Consider the following 17,609-nt stretch of genomic DNA (forward strand, 5'->3'; position numbering starts at 1 on the left):
TTTTCTTTCTGTATCTGTGTTTGTACATCAAAGTGTGATTGTATGAATATGAATAATATAGTATAGTATATAATATACAGTATATATAATATGAATATTCTATGAATTAATTATATTATCTTAATACTATTATTAATACCATAATAGTATGTAATATATATTGTCCAATACACTCTATTCAGTGGTTTAATTAGCCATGGTTTATGAAATAAGCCACAAATGGCTCATTCATAGAATACTTGAAGAAAAAAATATATATTAGGATGGTATGATGTGCTTTATGAGAGATTTGCTGTGCTTAGGGATGAAATATCCTAGTGCTTTGGTTATACTTGTGCATGGTTATAAAAATGCTTGAGTATTCACTGGTATAGATGTATGTTTTGGGAAATGGATTATAGTTATGTTGACAAATCCCATAAACTATAGATTAGATGGAACTAGTTGAATAATGTTGCTTAAGGAATCTGTGACTTGTATGAATCAGAATTTAGAAAAGATTATTTTAGAATCCACCATTTGTACAGTATTCATCAGGATAAATGTTTGTACTGCCTGAAACTTACAATATTTTTGTTTCTATTGAAACAAAAGGCTATTGAAAAAAAGTGAAACTTTAAATCCTAATTTGACTTTATGAGGGATTTTCCCAGAGGTAGTTCAAGTGAAGGAAATTCCTAGATAATTCTGATAACTTCATTTTTGACAGTTTAATAAGGGCCAGTTGAAACATCTTCATTAAAATGAGTTGGGATAAATTTAATATCAACTATCATAATCACCCACAGAAAGAAAGAAAAGGGAAATTTTAGATTAGTCACAAGAAGTCCCCTATCTCTGTCTACATATTGTGTTTATACACTCCTAATAGTATTTAATAGCTGTCTTCACAGATTTTTGGCTTCAGTAGCGATTATTTTTCTTGGCAGAGGTTGATTTCCTGTTGGAAGTCAGAAATTTGAAAGCGTTATATGGAGGAACAAGTGGAGATGGAGGACATAAAAATGAAAAAAATACCTATAGAGAGTGAGAATGGAAAACAAAGGAAACGAATCTCACTGTATGTTGGGACCATAATTGCACATTGGATAGTCTTACTTGTCTGCTTGATCCTTTTTGGTTTGTTCCATTTTCGGGTAAGTCTACACAAAAGCTTCCCAGTGCTATGGCTCAGGATGCATTCATGTAGGACTTAAGGCTTTTCCTGGCAGAAATCAAGTTGGTTTTACTTTGTTGGTCTTTTTAAGGAATGATGCTCTGTAGGTAAATTAGCATATTTTTCAAATTATAGAACTATTCTTCAGTCACATCGTGTTTCTTGAAGGTAACAAAGCTTACTCTTAAAATGGCTAAAAAGTGCCACTTTATCCATTTATCCATTTGTGCAATATGAGATAAGGGGACATTGCCATGAAACAACAGGTATACAAAAAACTATGGTTTAATAGAGTCCCTTGGGAGTTGGGCGGCATAGAAATGTGATAAATTAAATTAAATTAAATTAATTAAATTATGTGGTTTAGCTATATAAAACATCTTTAAACAGCTATTAGAATCTTGCTTGCAGCATAAGCTCTTGAGACAAAACAAATCTGTGATATTCCTTCAGTTATTATGAGACTATTCAGCTTTGATGTGTTTCTTGACATGCTTTTAAGAAATATTACAACCTTTTCACAACTTGGCTTTTTTCTTTTGTTATACACACACACACTCTCACACTCAAACATTTAGTCTTACATATATCTCAAGAACCACCTATTACCAGTTAATTCAATTTTAGTTTTTTCCTATTTACTGACAAGTATATCTTGCCAAAGACCACTGGTAGATGTCAAAAACAACTTTCAAGATACAATAATGTTTGGATCCAGTGATAATGTCAAATTTTGTAATCTTGAGATATCATAATATAATTTCATTCTTGTTGCTAAAAATTATTAAAAATGGTCTGATACATTGAGTTATATTGATGCATCTCTAAAACAAGGAGAAATGCTTCTACAATGTACCTTTAACAAGAATTATTTTCAATAAAAAGAGGCAATGTCAGCCTCATTTTTAAGGTTAGCACTAAATATTTAGCTAGGTAAACTGGTGCCAAAGTGACAAAATTAATCCCCATATTTGTACTTTGACAAACCCTATAAGCAAGATAAATTTGGGATATAGCCTTTGTATATTGGAGAAGAGCCAATGTATCCAGTTATTCCCATAAATGGAAGTCTGCTAACGAGAAAAGAAAAGAAAGAAAAAGGAGGGGTAGGGAGGAAAGATATAAAGATCTTATCATCTGCTGATCATAGAAAACTTTAAAATCAAGACAGAATCACAAGAGATATATTGGCTTTATAAGACAACATTTACCAATATAATTACTTATATTCTATAAAAGCAAAATGAGTTAATTTATAAACAAACAAACAAAAAGACATTTACCACAAGATACCATTAAACTGTTACAATAGCATCAACATGAGACATAATATTTTGTAACAGTGGACATAAATTAAAATACATTAGATATAATGTACAGTCAAACCACCACAGTTTTTTCTCATATCCTATGTACTTCTATAATGTCATCCATCCCAGTGGTAGCTATTATAGAGACAATAGCACACTGTGTAATATAAATGGTTTCAAAATGACAGCTATGGACCAGAGAATGCACAGAAAAATATTCTGAGACAACCAAAGATAAACTACATTTGCTCACTTCAGTTTCTTTGTGGTAAAATCCACCCACCTTTAACTGATATCTGGTGAGATATAAGAAAGAAATAAAATAGCATGTTCTAAAGGTATTTCTATATCTACAGGTCCAGGCATGTGTTGTTTTTCATTGTTTTTCATGCAATTCTGTAGCAATATAGTGTTTTGTTACATACAGTGGAACTCCACCTCCTCTTTTATGGGGTCTGGGTTTTTTGAAGAGTTTGTATACTTCTATCAGTATGTTCCAGTCGTGGGTTTTTTCCCACCAAGCTTCTGTTATTCCAACTATGTCGTATCTACCTTCGTATATTAATAGTTCAAGTTCACTGTTTGTTCCCCAGACTTTGTGCATTTGTATATAAGCACTTGAGATCTTTATGCCTGACTCTAGGTATGCTTCCCATGTCTCCTATTTGGTATTTGAGTTTGTCTTCCTTCCCATCCCTGCTTACTTCTTTATTTGCCTTGCTTTCTAGGGGTTTTTGCTTGGAATTAGGTCCTGGAGATCCTAAAGACTGGTCGCTCTCCCCCCTCAATTTTACTTTAAAGCCCTCCTGATAAGTTGAGCCGTTTTCTTTTCAAGAGGAATTTAGCTGCTTATCTAATCCTTAGTTGTGGGATGACTCAAGAAATTAAACAAGTTGGTTTAATTCATTAGATATCTAAGATGGGGGTTTTCACCATTAAATGTGAACCAAAATATGGGTTATGCACTTCACTCCTAAGAGCAATATAATTACCTTTTTTAAAAACTGAAAACATTGTGTTGGTTCTGGCCAACACAACAAGTGGTTCTGGCCAACCACAACAAGTGGTTAAAGATGCTGAGCTTGTCAAGTGTTGTGTAACAGGGTGAGTTCCTGTTACTTGCCCCAGTTCCTGCAAACCTAGCAGTTCAAAATCATGAAAATGCAAGTAGATAAATAAGTGGCACCTTGGTATATAGTCATGCTGGCCATATGACCATTGAAGTGTCTTACGACAATGCTGACAATCTCATCCCAGAAACTCTGAAATATGGTGGTATTATTTTTGCTTTTTAAAAAACATTTTAATTTTTTTTTAAATTCAATTTTGTATGGTTTTAAGCACCATTCGAGGATGCAATTTTTGCCCTGGCATTTCATGGCTGCCCCCTATTTCTTTGCTTGGGATTCAGATAATTTCAAACTGTTTCTAACAATCATAATGTTTGAAACTCTTTGCCAGAATTTAGAGTTGATTATCACTGTTTACTGAAGGTTCAACAATGCAAGAACATTTACTTAAGTGACGTAAAGAAGGTGGAGTATTAAGTCTGTGGTGATAGCATGTGCAACATTAAGAAATAATGGGCCTGGTGGGCCTGGTGGCTCAGCAAACTGATAGCATTGTGATTAACACCAGCTGTCTGCAATTACTGTAAATTCGAATCTCACCAGGCTCAAGGTTGACTCAGCCTTCCATCCTTTCTAAGGTAGGTGAAATGAGGACCCAGTTTGTGGGGGCAATAAGCTGACTTTGTATAAATATACAAAAGTATGAAGGCCATTGCTTAACGCATTGTAAGCCACCCTGAGTCTCCGGAGAAGGGCGGCATATAAATCAAATAAAAAATATATATTAATTATATTTTAAAATGATCATATATTGCTATAGAGTTGGAAGGAGTCATTTAAGGCTTCAAGTCTAAAATACAATTGCTCAGAGTTGCTCTATGAGGGAGATGGGTGGTCCCTAAATATGATAAATAAAATAATAAAATAATAAAATTGAAGCTGTCTATTGGTTTCACTATTGAAGTGATTCTTTTGATAGGATTTTTTTTCTAACATGCTACTTTCCTGTACTGTACTGTAATCTAAATGCATCATTATGTCCTTCGCTGTATAACATGACAGATAGGACCTTTTCAGGTATTTAATGAATGCTTAGCACTTTTATCAAGGTTCAGTTTCCCTTCATTGACTTGTAGTTTTTATTCCTCTGATGACCTTTGCTTCTCTTTTCTGAGCTTGTTCCAATTTCTCAGAACATGGGACCCTATGCTCAAGATGGGTTGGAGTGCATAAGCGCATAATAGAATGGGATGATTACTTCCTGTGATTTGGAAATTATGCTTCTGTTGCACTTAGTGTGTTCATAGACGTATCACACTTGGTTCATACAGGTAGACCTCGATTTACAACCACACTTGAGCCCAAAATTTCCATTGCTAAGCAAGATAATTGTTAAGAGAATTTTGCCCCATTTTATGACCTTTCTTGCCACAGTTATTAAGTGAATCATTGCATTTGTTAAGTTAGTAGCATGGTTGTTAAGTAAATCTGGCTTCCCCATTGACTTTGCTTCTCTGAAGTTCTCAAAACATAACCCCAAGACACTGTAACCCATCATAAATACATCCATGTTTCCAAGGATCCAAATTTTGATCACTTGATCACAGGGATTGTATGATTATAAGTGAAAATATTTGCAAGTGTGAAAAAGGGGCATGTCACTTTTTTCAGTGCTGTTGTAACTTCGAATGGTCGTTAAATGTTGTAAGTCATGGATTACTGTACTTCGTTTACAATCAACAAATTTTCCAATGTCAGTTTTAGAATGCACTTCATTTTATTGTGCTACAAAGATTTTGTGTTTTTTTACAAGATGGGCAAAAAGATTAAAACTCATTGAAAGCTCAAATTCACTGTAAGCCGCCCTGAGTCTCCGGAGAAGGGCGGCATATAAATCAAATTTAAAAAAAAAAAAATATTAGTATTTTTATTAAGAAAGTATTTTTAATTAAGTAAGGTTTGTACAATTTTAGATTGTACAATCTAATGGTATTGAACACTTAACAGTCTACAGCACAGGTGTCAAACTCAAGGCCATTGGACTAGTTCTGGCAGTGGTGAAATCTAAATTATTTTGCCATCGGTTCTGTGGTCATGGCTTGGTGGGCATGGCTTGGTGGTAGTCATGTGACTGGGAGGGCATGGCCACTCAACATCACTCACATCGAGGGACACCTCACCCGGCCCCTCCCCTCCCAGTCAGTCCTTGTCATGAATGGCAGGAAAATGGGGAGGGAGATTTTCCTGCCTACCATTCTTCCCTCAGTCTGTGCTGAGCTTCAGGAATGGGTGACAGGCAGGAAAACCCCCCTCCCCATTTTCCTGCCTTTCATGAAACGGCTCCATTCTGAACCTTCAGCGTTGCAATCCTGGGATATGCTGAAGGCTCAGAATGCCTCTGCTTCAGTGTAGAATGACTTTTGCCCGTCTCTTTCTGGGTGTGGCGCTTCTGCCTGTTGGGCCACTTTCCAAAGCTGGCAGCTCTGCAGACAGTTGCTTTGCTTTTTCCCTCTTTTTCCTCATGGGAGGCTTGCGTGGTGGCACCAGCAGAAAGTGGAGGCAGAGATATGGGGGAGGCAGAGGCAATCCCAATGCACCAGCCCCTTTGTCCCACTGTCTCTTGGCTTGCCTGCAGCTGCACCGAACAAGCACGAGCATGGGGCCTGCCTCTCCCATGCTGTTGCTGTTGCACAAGCCTCCTGTGAGCCTCAAGAGGGAAAAAGCAAAGCAGCTGGCTGCAGAGCTGCCAGCTTCGGGGAAGTGGCCCAACAAGCAGAAGCACTGCACCCAGAAAGAGAAGGGCAAGAGGGGCCAGTGGGCTGCAGAGGCAAAGGCAAACTCTGGGGTGGCAGTGGCGCTCCAGGAGAGAGGGCGGATGTCCTGGGACTGCACATGCAGTGCTGCCACCACTGCCTCTCTTGGTCCCAGCACAGCAGCTGTGTCTCCCCCAAGGGCTGGCTGCCCATCCACTGCCCAGGCCAGGCCAGAAGTGGCATGTCTCCCATCAAGGGCTGGATGTGGGACTGGACCTTGGAAGGCAAGTTCAACACAGCCTTCCCGGTGGTCCCCATGACCAGCTTGCAAAGGCAGGCATGCACCTAGTTGAATAATAAAAATACAATAGTATAAATAGCTTTTCTGCCTGGAAAAGCAATTTACTATTAAACAATGGGGAATAAATTTCAAAATAAAAAGTTTAGTGGATTATGAAGAATCTATATATATATAAAAGCAAAATACCACTCACCCATTATCACGAAATCTCCAGAACCATAAAGCCTACAAACTTGAAATTTGGCACGTATGTTCCATTTGGCTTCTAGGTGCTCGCTAAGAAAGGATTTTTCGAAATAATCATCAGATCATTAGTATTTCTTATATTATTATTAACATGCTCTGATGCTAAGGAGTTAGACATTCTACTCCCTCTCCCCACCTGAAAAGAACTCTGTTCCAACTGCAACTTGGGTGTGGGTGTGGCCAGCACGTGACTCATCTGGCTGTGGGCTGGGAGTTTAGACATTCTACTCTGCCTTCTCACCTGAAAGGGAGAGAAGGGGATAAGATAGGGGCAAGCCTGAGGGAGAGAAGGGCAGGGGTGAAATGCTACCAGTTTGGACTGGTTCTCCTGAACCAGTAGTAATAAAAGCTACATGTTCAGCCAATTCGGTAGTAATAAAAGCTACCGGTTCGGGCGAACCAGTAGTAAAAAAATGCTACCGGTGCAGATGAACCGGTATTTCCTATGATCAGCTGTGCCGCACTATTTATAATCCTGCTTTCTAGTGAATCTAAATCACAGGGCACAGCTGTTCCCCCCTTGCTGTTCTACTTACCTTAAAAAGCCTCCTTTTTCAGCACTGCATGCTAGCGCCTGTGGTGTGCCTATGCCCAAAACGCACATTTGACATGCACTGTATGCGCACGTGCAGTGAACTGGTAGCAGAATTTGGAGCATTTCACCACTGGAGAAGGGGATAGGAGAGGATCAATGGGACCAGCCTGAGGGAGAGAAGGGGATAAGATAGGAGAGGCCTCTGTGGGGCAAGCCTAAGGGAGAGAAGGGGATAGGTGTCAGTTCCCTAAAAGTGATACTGCCATTCAGTTGGAAGAAGGGGGAGACTTGGATTCAATTTACTAGCATTGCCTGTGACAACAGATACTTTACAACCTATATCCTGGTGCCAAAGAGCCCTGAGATCCTCTTTATGTGGAGGAATGTTTATGATAGCCATGTGGGTTGTTTCACTTTAAAGGATAACGGTGTGAATGCATGTTTGTTCGGGTTCTCAGGGAAACTAGTAAAGAAAACATCTTCACACTTTGCTAAAATCTGCAATCTGACTTAAAGGGAGGGGTCTCTACTGCTTTAATCCTACTTGTCTTGACTGAGGGTATTCAGATCTTGCTTTAACTGGGTTGTTATCACTTCTGCTTAATAAAAGGTTCCTTTTGAACAACCACATTTCAAGAGTTTTTACTTTCTTAAGTTGGAAGGAGAGGCAATCATTACAATAGGAGAGAATCAATGGGGCCAGCCTGACTGAGAGAAGGGGGAGAGGAGAGGCTTCTGTGGGGCAAGCCTGAGGAAAGAAGGGGATAAGATAGGAGAGGCTTCTGTGGGGCAAGCCTGAGAGAGAGAAGGGGATAGGAAAGGATCAATGGGCCCAGCCTGAGGGAGAGAAGGGGGTGAGCTAGGAGAAGTTTCTGTGGGGCAAGCCTGAGGGAGAAAAGTGAGGGAGAGGCCGATCGTAACTACTCATTAATTTTCAAGCTGTAAGTGTTGATTTATCAAGCTTGATTACATAGTTTCGTAGCAGAGCACAGGTATCCAGCTAGTAAGTAATAAATGTTTACCAGTAATATCTGGTAGAGGAAATAGGAAAATGGTTATAGTAAAGAACTGTGGAAAGAAGGAAGAGAAGGGGAAAAATGCATCTTGAGCCAGTGTCAAATGCCTACCATGGCCATGCCCACCATCGCCACAGCCACCATGACCACACACACACACCCCAACAAACACACACACCCCAACACACACACACACACACACACACACACACACACACACACACACACACACACACCGGCCAGCCGAGGTCAAACACAACCCTGATGATGAAATCCAGTTTGACACCCCTGGTCTACAGTATAGTGAAAACATAACTTTGACTCACTTTATCATGATACTTGTGGTGCTCTGCAGCTGAACCTACAATATCTCCAGGATAAGCCTGTATAAGTACCAAGTTAGTACCCCCATCATATTTTTTTATAAATCAGTAACTTTGCATTTGTCAATTGGCCAAATTTTGTTATATTGTATGCAAAATTAGGCAGACTCTAATTGCCCTTTGATAATCCACCTGTCAGCCCTGAAGCCATTTTGGGAGCATCTTCAGGACTGCCACAGTGAGGCCGGGTGGAGCTGTGGGAACATAAGGGGGGGGGAGGTAGAGAGAGTTGGGGGATGTGTAGCCAAAATAACATTCTTTCTCATGGGAGCCAAGGACTCTCTACCAGGTGTTGGAAGGGCATGGACCAAAGCCAGCTGGAGTTGGGACCTTGTGGTACCCCACTGCTTACTTCCCTCCATGTAGATGTAGACCCATTGAGGACTACTCATTGAGTACAGTTTGTCAGCCAGTTACAAATCCATCTGGTGGTGATGCTATCTATCCCACTTTTTTCTAGCTTACCAAGAAGTAGGTTGTGGTCTACTTTGTTGAATGTGTTGCTGAACCACAAGGTTCCATCTTAGGCCCAGTACTCTTCAATATCTTCATAAACAACTTAGATGAGGGAATAGAAGGGGAACTTACCATATTTGCAGATGATAGTAAGCTGGGAGGAATAGCTAAAACCCTAGAAAATAGGCTCAACATCCAGATGGATCTTAACAGACTTGAACACTGGGCCCTATCTAACAAAATGAAATTCAATGTAGAGAAAAGTAAAGTCCTACACTTAGGTGAGAAAAACCCAAAGTACACATATAAATTGGGTGAAACCAGGCTTAATAGCAGTGACTGTGAGAGGGATCTTGGAGTCTTAGTGGACAACCAGCTAAATATGATCCAGCAGTGTGCAGCGGCAGCCAAAAAAGCCAATGCAATCCTAAATTGCATTAACAGAGGGATACAATCAAGATCAAGTGAGGTACTAATATCACTCTATAAAGCCCTAGTAAAACCACACCTGGAGTACTGCATCCAGTTTTGGTTACCACACTATAAAAAAGATGTTGAGATTCTAGAAGTGCAGAGGAGAGCAACCAGGATGATTAGGGGACTGGAGACTAAAACATATGAAGCACGGTTACAGGAACTGGGCATGGCTAGTCTAGTGAAGAGGAGGACCAGGGGAGACATCATAGCCATCTTCCAATACTTGAGGGGGCTGCCACAGAGAGGAGTGGGTCAAGCTTTTTTCCAAAGCACCTGAAGGCCAGACAAGAAATAATGGATGGAAACTGAACAGGGAGAGATTCAACCTGGAAATAAGGAGAAATTTTCTGACAGTAAGAGCAGTCAACCAATGGAACAGCTTGCCTTCAGTAGTTGTGGGAGCTTTATCACTGGAAGCGTTCAAGAAGAGACTGGATTGGCATCTGTCAAAAATGGTATAGGATATGCTTGGGTGGAGGGTTGGACCTACAAGGTCCCTTCCAACTCTGTTAATCTGTATCTGTTCTTTGACCATAGTTTCCAAAATAGGTTGCAGTCATTTATTATTATAAAGCATGGCTTATGAATTGTCAGTGAGGTGTAAACCCAACTAATTGTGTTTTATTTATTCAACCATGGTTATGTTATGCTTTAGCACACAATGTGACAGTCAATTTTCTTTCTGTATCTCTGTTTGTACATCAAAGTGTGATTATATGAATATAAATAATATAGTCATAGTATATAATATACAGAGGCTGATTGGATTTCTACAGGGCCACTAAATTTCTGACCATGTTAGATTTTAATCGGTGTTCTTGCTCTGCCTTAAGCTAGATATCTGAAATAAGTCTGCCCAGCCCTTTATGTATTTATGTGTACACATATGAAGTAATCTAGAGCACTAATAGGAAGGGTTGTTAAGATGATGATGACACAAATTTCTATTACTCTTGATAAGTTAATAAATTAAAAAAACTGCCAATATTTTAGAATCTTGTCTGAGTTGCATAATGTGCTGGATAAGAATGAACAAACTAAACCGATACCAAAGAATCTGCCAGTCAGTAAAAAAAATCTGATTAGGATTCAGTCTGATGGGTTTGAGAGGGATTATGTTTCCCAATTGCTTGACAAAGCACTTTGTCAAGCAATTGCTGTCTGTGGATCTTCAGGGGGTAGTAGTAGTCACTTGAAGAATGGCTACTGCTATGGTTGTTGAATGATAGTTTCATCTTGTGATCCTATACGTAACTGATTTTATCAACATAAAATTTTTATCTAAGGGAAAGCTTTCAGTCTGTCTATAACAGGGGTGTCAAACTCAAGGCCCATGGGCCGGATCTGGCCCATGGGGTGCTGAGATAGCTAAGGATTGGCCTACAGTGCCTCTGCCAGTGAAAACAGAGCTCGGGAGGGCCACACATGGCCCTCCCAGGCTCCATTTTTGGTCGCGACAGCCTCCTGCAAATCTTTGCCAGCAAAAATGGAGCTCCCCCCCCCGGGCTCCATTTTCACTGGCAGAGGGCTGCAGGAGGCCATCCCAGTAAAAAATGGAGCCTGGGGGGCCCGCGGGGGCCACATACACCCCTCCCAAGCTTCATTTTTGCTGGCAGAGGTCTAGCAAAACAAACTACTAGCAAAACTAGTGGCATTTGATCACAAGGCAAGGAGGTGTCGAGAAATGTTTCCCCTTTTGCATTTGAGCATCCAAGAAGGGACAGGAAAGGAGAAAGGCAAAGAGGAAAGGCAAAGAAAAAGAAGGGAAGATGGGAAGAGAGCAAGGAAGGAAAAAGAAGGGAAGATGGGAAGGAAGAAGAAAGGGGAATGAAGAGGGAAGGAAAAAGAAGAAAAGGGAAAAAGGGAGGGAGGGAGGAATCAAGTAGCTTCTTATTCTGGAGGTTCTCCCACTGTTTTAGCCAGACCAAACAACAAGCATCAAAATACAGTTTCAAATCTGGTAAACCCAAACCCCTCTTTCCTTAACTTCTTGCAGTATCTAATTCTTGTTTATCTTGCCATATAAACTTCGAAATATCCTTCTACCATTGTTTAATGGGAGTATCAGTTATTTATTTATTTATTTATTGGTTTGATTTATATGCCGCCCTTCTCCAGAGACTCAGGGCGGCTTACAATGCGTTAAGCAATAGCCTTTTTGTATATACCTGCTTAGTAGGGCTTTCACCCCCCCCCAAGCGGTGTTCTTTTTTATACAAAGTCAGCTTATTGCCCCCACAAACCGGATCCTCATTTTACCTATCTTGAAAGGATGGAAGGCTGAGTCAACCTTGAGCCTGATGAGATTTGAACTTGCAGTAATTGCAGGCAGCTGGTGTTACTTAACAGTACATTAGTCTGCGGTGCAACCAAGGCTCTTGTTGCAAGTATTGGTAATGTCTGAAACAAAAAAAGCATCTTTGGTAAGACATTCACCTTAATTACAGAAAGGCTACTCAATAGTGATAAATGCAGTTTATCCCATCTTAATAAGTCCTTTTTAATATCATTCCAGAGAGGCACATAATTATTTTGAAACAGTTTTGTGTTTGTCAATATAACCTCCAAATATTTTACCTTTTTCTTGACTCTGAAACCAGACATTTTTCTCAATACAGTATATCACAATCCTGTTAGGTCATATTCTTAATCAGCATTGTTGTTTTCTGATTGTTTATTTTAAAACCCGCTAAAACCCCAAACTCATTTAATTTCCTCACCAAATATTCTATATTATTTTTAGGGTCTTGCAAGAATATAACCAAATCATCAGCAAATGCCCTCAATTTATAAACTTCCTTCTTGATACTTATACCCAGAGGTGGGTTGCTACCGGTTCGCCCCGGATCAGGGGAACTGGTAGCAACAGGAGGCTCTGCCCACCTGCCCGGACATCTCTGCATGTGCAGAAGCGTCATGTGCACGAGCGCACGTGCACCCATGAGTGAACCAGTAGCAGCCAAAATTGAAACCCACTACTGCTTATACCTGTTATTTTCTCATTTTGCCTGATAATTCTATTCAAAACTTCCAACACCAAAATAAACAACAAAGGAGACAAGGGGCATCCTTATCTTGTACCCTTTTGAATTTCACATGAATTAGTTAAATTACCATTAATAATAATTTTTGCTTGCTGTGACATATAAACAGTTTTGACCCCTTGAATAAAATTCTCTCCAAAGTCCATTTTTTCCAGCACTTTAAACATAAAAGCCCAAATCTAAGAATATTAGAGCTGCCTGTTTCTCACTATATTGTAAATATTCAATAATATGCAAAACAGTCCTCACATTATCCCTTAGTTGTCTTTTTGGCAGAAAGCCAGATTGGTCTTCATGAATATCTTGCCTGTAAAATCTTCTTTAGTCTTTCTGTCAAAACTGCAGCAAAGAGTTTATAGTCATTATTTAATGAGATTGGTCTGTAATTCTTTATCTTCATAGCATCTTGACCTTCCTTTAGTAGCAACACAATATTGGCTTCTTTCTACATTTGAGGTATCTTTCCCTCCTGTAATATATCATTAATTATATCCTTTAATGGCTGAAGCAGTTCATCTTCAAAACATTTGTAATAAATATTAATAAGTACAATAAGGCTAGTAAGACCATCTGGATTGTGGTTTAGTTTGGATAGCTTTAAAACCTAACTGAATAAATCAGATCCATTGAATGCTACATTATTTCTTTGGAAGAGTTATATTATCCCTGAATTGGAGAAAGCATGCCTCCAAATATTGTACCAGCTTCAGGAAACAATGGTGAGAAAGGGGAATGTCTCAACTTCTGCTTGTGAGTATCCTAAAGACATATGTTGGCTACTGAGAGAAAATGCTGGATTAAGATGAGTTTTGACCTAATCCAGTAGAGCTATTCTTATGTTCGTATATGATTTGCAAATAATAGCTGCATCCAGTGATTATAATCAAGATTTCATATGATTCTTACCATGCTGTTTTAATTTATATGGAGTATGTGACCTATATTTTCACCTTGAGTTTGTACATATTTTTCATAATATACTGTTTTGTTTTGTTCCTTTATGTTTTTAGAGCCCAGGTTCCCAGACCCAGTGGATCTACGTGAAACCTAGCAGTAAGTTAGCAGTATTCGTTTCATGTTTCTCTTTTCAAACTTGTGTTCTGTTCATGCCAGAGCTTCAGATAGCCTGCCTTCTAACTCCTTCAGTTGACTCTTTGATACCACAGGCCATAATGTTTCTCTAATCCAATTTGGTCAGAAATAGTTTAAAGTCCCAAAGACACTTTTTTCAAAAGGCAATTGGACTTTGTTTTTCTTTGAAGATATTTCGCTTCTCATCCAAGAAACTTCTTCAGTTCTGACTGAATGGTGGAGGATGGAAGGATTTATATTCCTTGTAGTCATCTGGTTTTTAGCACTCTTTCTGAGAGTTGTTGAGGTCACTTGGAGATTTTTCTGTGACCTCAGGGTCACCTGAATAGTACAAATGGGTGTGGAACCTCCTTGGAGCTGCTGAAAAGACTGTGTTGTAAATAAGGTAGTGTCGTATCCCTCCTCCTCAGTTGAAAGACGGCTGTTCAATCTTAATGTAGATGGCCTCTTTACATTTAAGTTTAAGTTTAAGTTTAAGTTTATTAGATTTCTATACCGCCCTTCTCCCGAAGGACTCAGGGCAGTGTACAGCCATATTAAAACACATAGATTTATAAAATTTAAAACCAATTAAAATCGAGTATAAAAATTTGGCCCGTGAATTAAAACACACATACACCCATTTTAAAATTCATACTAGGCCAGTCTGGCTTGCTGGAACAGAAGAGTCTTTTTTTTTTTATTGAAAAGTTTTAAAATATTTTACAAACAAATTCCCCCCCTTCCCCCACCCCTTCCCCTCTCCTTCCCACCCCCCTGACTTCCCAGAGCAAAATACAGGGTATTGCATTTAACAAACATAATCTAACATAAGCAAACTAACTATAAGCTCTTAACTTCCCCTTACTCTTTAACTCCGCCATAGGTACTAAAATATCAAAGTAAAAAGAAAAATCATCTAAATATTTCATTCATAAGCTATTTGCAACTTTTTAGTCCCAGATTTGTTTTGTATATAGTCAATCCATCTTCTCCATTCCAGTACATATCTTCCATTCGAACGGTCCTTCAAATATGCAGAAATTTTAGCCATCTCCGCCAAATTGGCTACTTTTAATGTCCATTCTTCAATAGTAGGTATTTCTTCCTTCTTCCAATATTGCGCCACCAAAAGTCTGACTGCCGTTATTAAATTCAAAATCAAACTAGTCTCTATAACTGTACATCCTTCAATTATACCCAATAAAAACAACTGTGGAGTAAATTTTATCTTCCTTTTAAGAATATTTTGTATAATCCACCATATCTTAATCCAAAATGCCTTAATTTTCTTACATGTCCACCATACATGAGAATACGTTGCATCATCACATTTACATCTCCAACATGTAGGTTGTAAACTCGGGTACATACAGGCTAACTTTTGGGGATCTAAATGCCATCTATAAAACATTTTGTAGAAATTTTCTCTTCAATTTTGGGCTTGAGTAAACTTCACATTTCTAACCCATATTTTCTCCCATACATCCATAGATATTGATTCCCCAAAGTTTTGTGCCCATTTTATCATACAATCCTTCACTAACTCAGTTTCTGAATCTATTTCTATCAGTGCATTATACAACCCTTTAATATGCACTGGATTTTGATCTCTAATTTGTTTTATTAAGTTTTCTTCATTTTGCAAAATGCCAATTTTCTGATCTTCTTTCCACCTAGTATACAATTGCCCATACTGAAACCAGGTTTGAATTTTCCTTTCTTCCTTTAATACCTCTAAAGATTTTAATTGCAATATACCTCTTTCCAGAATAAGAAGCTCTTTATAAGTAGTCACATCTTGTTTCTGCTCCACACTTATATTCTCTATCATATGTCTAGGTATTGTCCAAACAGGTAATTTATTATTTAATTTATATTGATACTTTTTCTATACACGTAATAATGCATTTCTTAGTATATGACTTTTAAAATTCTTATCCATCTTTTTATCATATAGTAAATATGCATGCCATCCATATAACAAATCACCATCCATATAACAAATCATACCCTTCAATATTCAATATTCTCTCTTCTGTTAGATTAATCCAATCACTAATTGCTAAGAGCACAGCTGCCTCATAATACAATCTTAAATTAAGCATTTTGAGACCTCCTCTTTCACATATATCTTGCATTATTTTTCGTTTTATTCTTGGTCTCTTTCCTGCCCACACAAAATTAGTAATACCCTTCTGCCATTCGTTCAAATTTCCATCTTTTTTCAGTATTGATATCATTTGGAAAAGAAATAAAAACTTTGGCAAAATATTCATCTTTACTGCAGCTATCCTTCCCAGCAATGATAATTGCAATTTTTTCCAACTTTCCATCTCTTTCTGAATTTTTTGCCACAGTACTACATAATTACACTTATATAATTTCGCATTTGATGTTGTAATATAAACCCCTAAATATTTAACCTTCTTAACTGATTCAAATCCTGATATCCTTTCAATTTCTTCTTTTTGACTTGTAACCATATTTTTAATTATTATCTTTGTTTTCCCTGCATTAATTTTAAATCCAGAGACTTGTCCGTATTGGTTAATTATAACCATTAAACCTATAACCAAATTTATTGGTTGGGTCAAAGTCACAACCAGGTCATCTGTGAATGCTCGTACCCTGTAATCCTCATTCCTAATTTTAATTCCCCTTATTTTATCTGAACTACGTATTTTATTCAACAAAAATTCCAGAGTCAAAATAAACAATAATGGAGATAAAGGACATCCTTGTCTTGTTCCCCTTTCTATATTAAAAGTTTCCGCTAAACTACCATTAAATATTATTTGTGCTGTTTGTTGCTGATATATTGCCTTAATAGATTGTATAAAATACTCTCCAAATTGCATCTTTTCAATTATTTTCAATAAAAAATTCCAGTTCAATCGATCAAACGCTTTTTCCGCATCTAAAAATATAAGCACCGCAGGGACCTGGTTGTTTTTTCCCAAATACTCCAATATATTAACTATTTGTCTTACATTACTCCTCATATATCGCCTATTAATGAAACCAGTTTGGTCATTGTGAATCATTTGTTGCATAACTGGCATCATCCTATTTGCCAATATTTTAGTAAAAATCTTGTAATCTGTATTTAACAATGATATAGGCCTGTAGTTTTTTGGCTGAGTATGATCTTGGTCTTCCTTTGGAATCAGGGAAATAAATGCTGTTCTCCAAGAAGGAGGCACTTGTCCTCCAGTTTGTATTTTATTAAATAATTCTTTAAGTGGTTCCACCATTTCTATCTGCAGATTTTTATAATAAACTGCTGTCAACCCATCTGTCCCGGGGGCTTTTCCCACCTTCAATTGTTTAATTGCTAAAATAATTTCCTCAACAGTTATCAATTAATTCAAACCTTCCCTTTGTTCTTCTGACATTATAGAAATATTCCCCCTCTGTAAATATTTATCTATATCTATACCTTGAATCTTATCACTAGTATACAACTTCGTATAGAATTCTGAAAATGCTTTTTTAATCATATTTTTCTGGTACACCTCTTTACCCTTATATTCTATTTTCTCTATAGTACGTAGCTTTTGTTTTTTCCTAAGCAAATATGCCAACCATCTGCCTGGTTTATTTGCATTACAAAAGGAATTATGTTTGGCATATTGCAAATTAGTTGCCACCTGGTCTGCCATCAACATATTAAATTGTCCTTGCAATAAGTTAATTGCTTCTTTTGTTTTCTTATCAGTTGGGTTTAAAATTAATACTTGCTCTTTATTTTTTATTTCTTCTTTTAACTCCTTCCGTTTCCTTTCCTG

The 17,609-nt window shown here is 38.0% G+C and overlaps 1 protein-coding gene across 1 annotated transcript in view; it reads left to right on the plus strand.

The window, feature by feature from the left end:
- Positions 1-971: 971 nt before the first annotated feature.
- Positions 972-17,609, plus strand: part of TNFSF4 (TNF superfamily member 4) — a 33,597-nt gene continuing 16,959 nt past the window's right edge. The window contains exons 1-2 of the mRNA XM_087888796.1: positions 972-1,136; positions 13,758-13,800. Coding sequence (XP_087744922.1) covers positions 972-1,136; positions 13,758-13,800 — 208 coding nt within the window. The remainder of the gene's footprint in view (positions 1,137-13,757; positions 13,801-17,609) is intronic.

This window comes from Pantherophis guttatus, chromosome 3 (genome assembly GCF_059756535.1).
Source record: "Pantherophis guttatus breed Tessera chromosome 3, ASM5975653v1, whole genome shotgun sequence".
In the NCBI taxonomy this organism is placed as follows: domain Eukaryota; kingdom Metazoa; phylum Chordata; class Lepidosauria; order Squamata; family Colubridae; genus Pantherophis; species Pantherophis guttatus.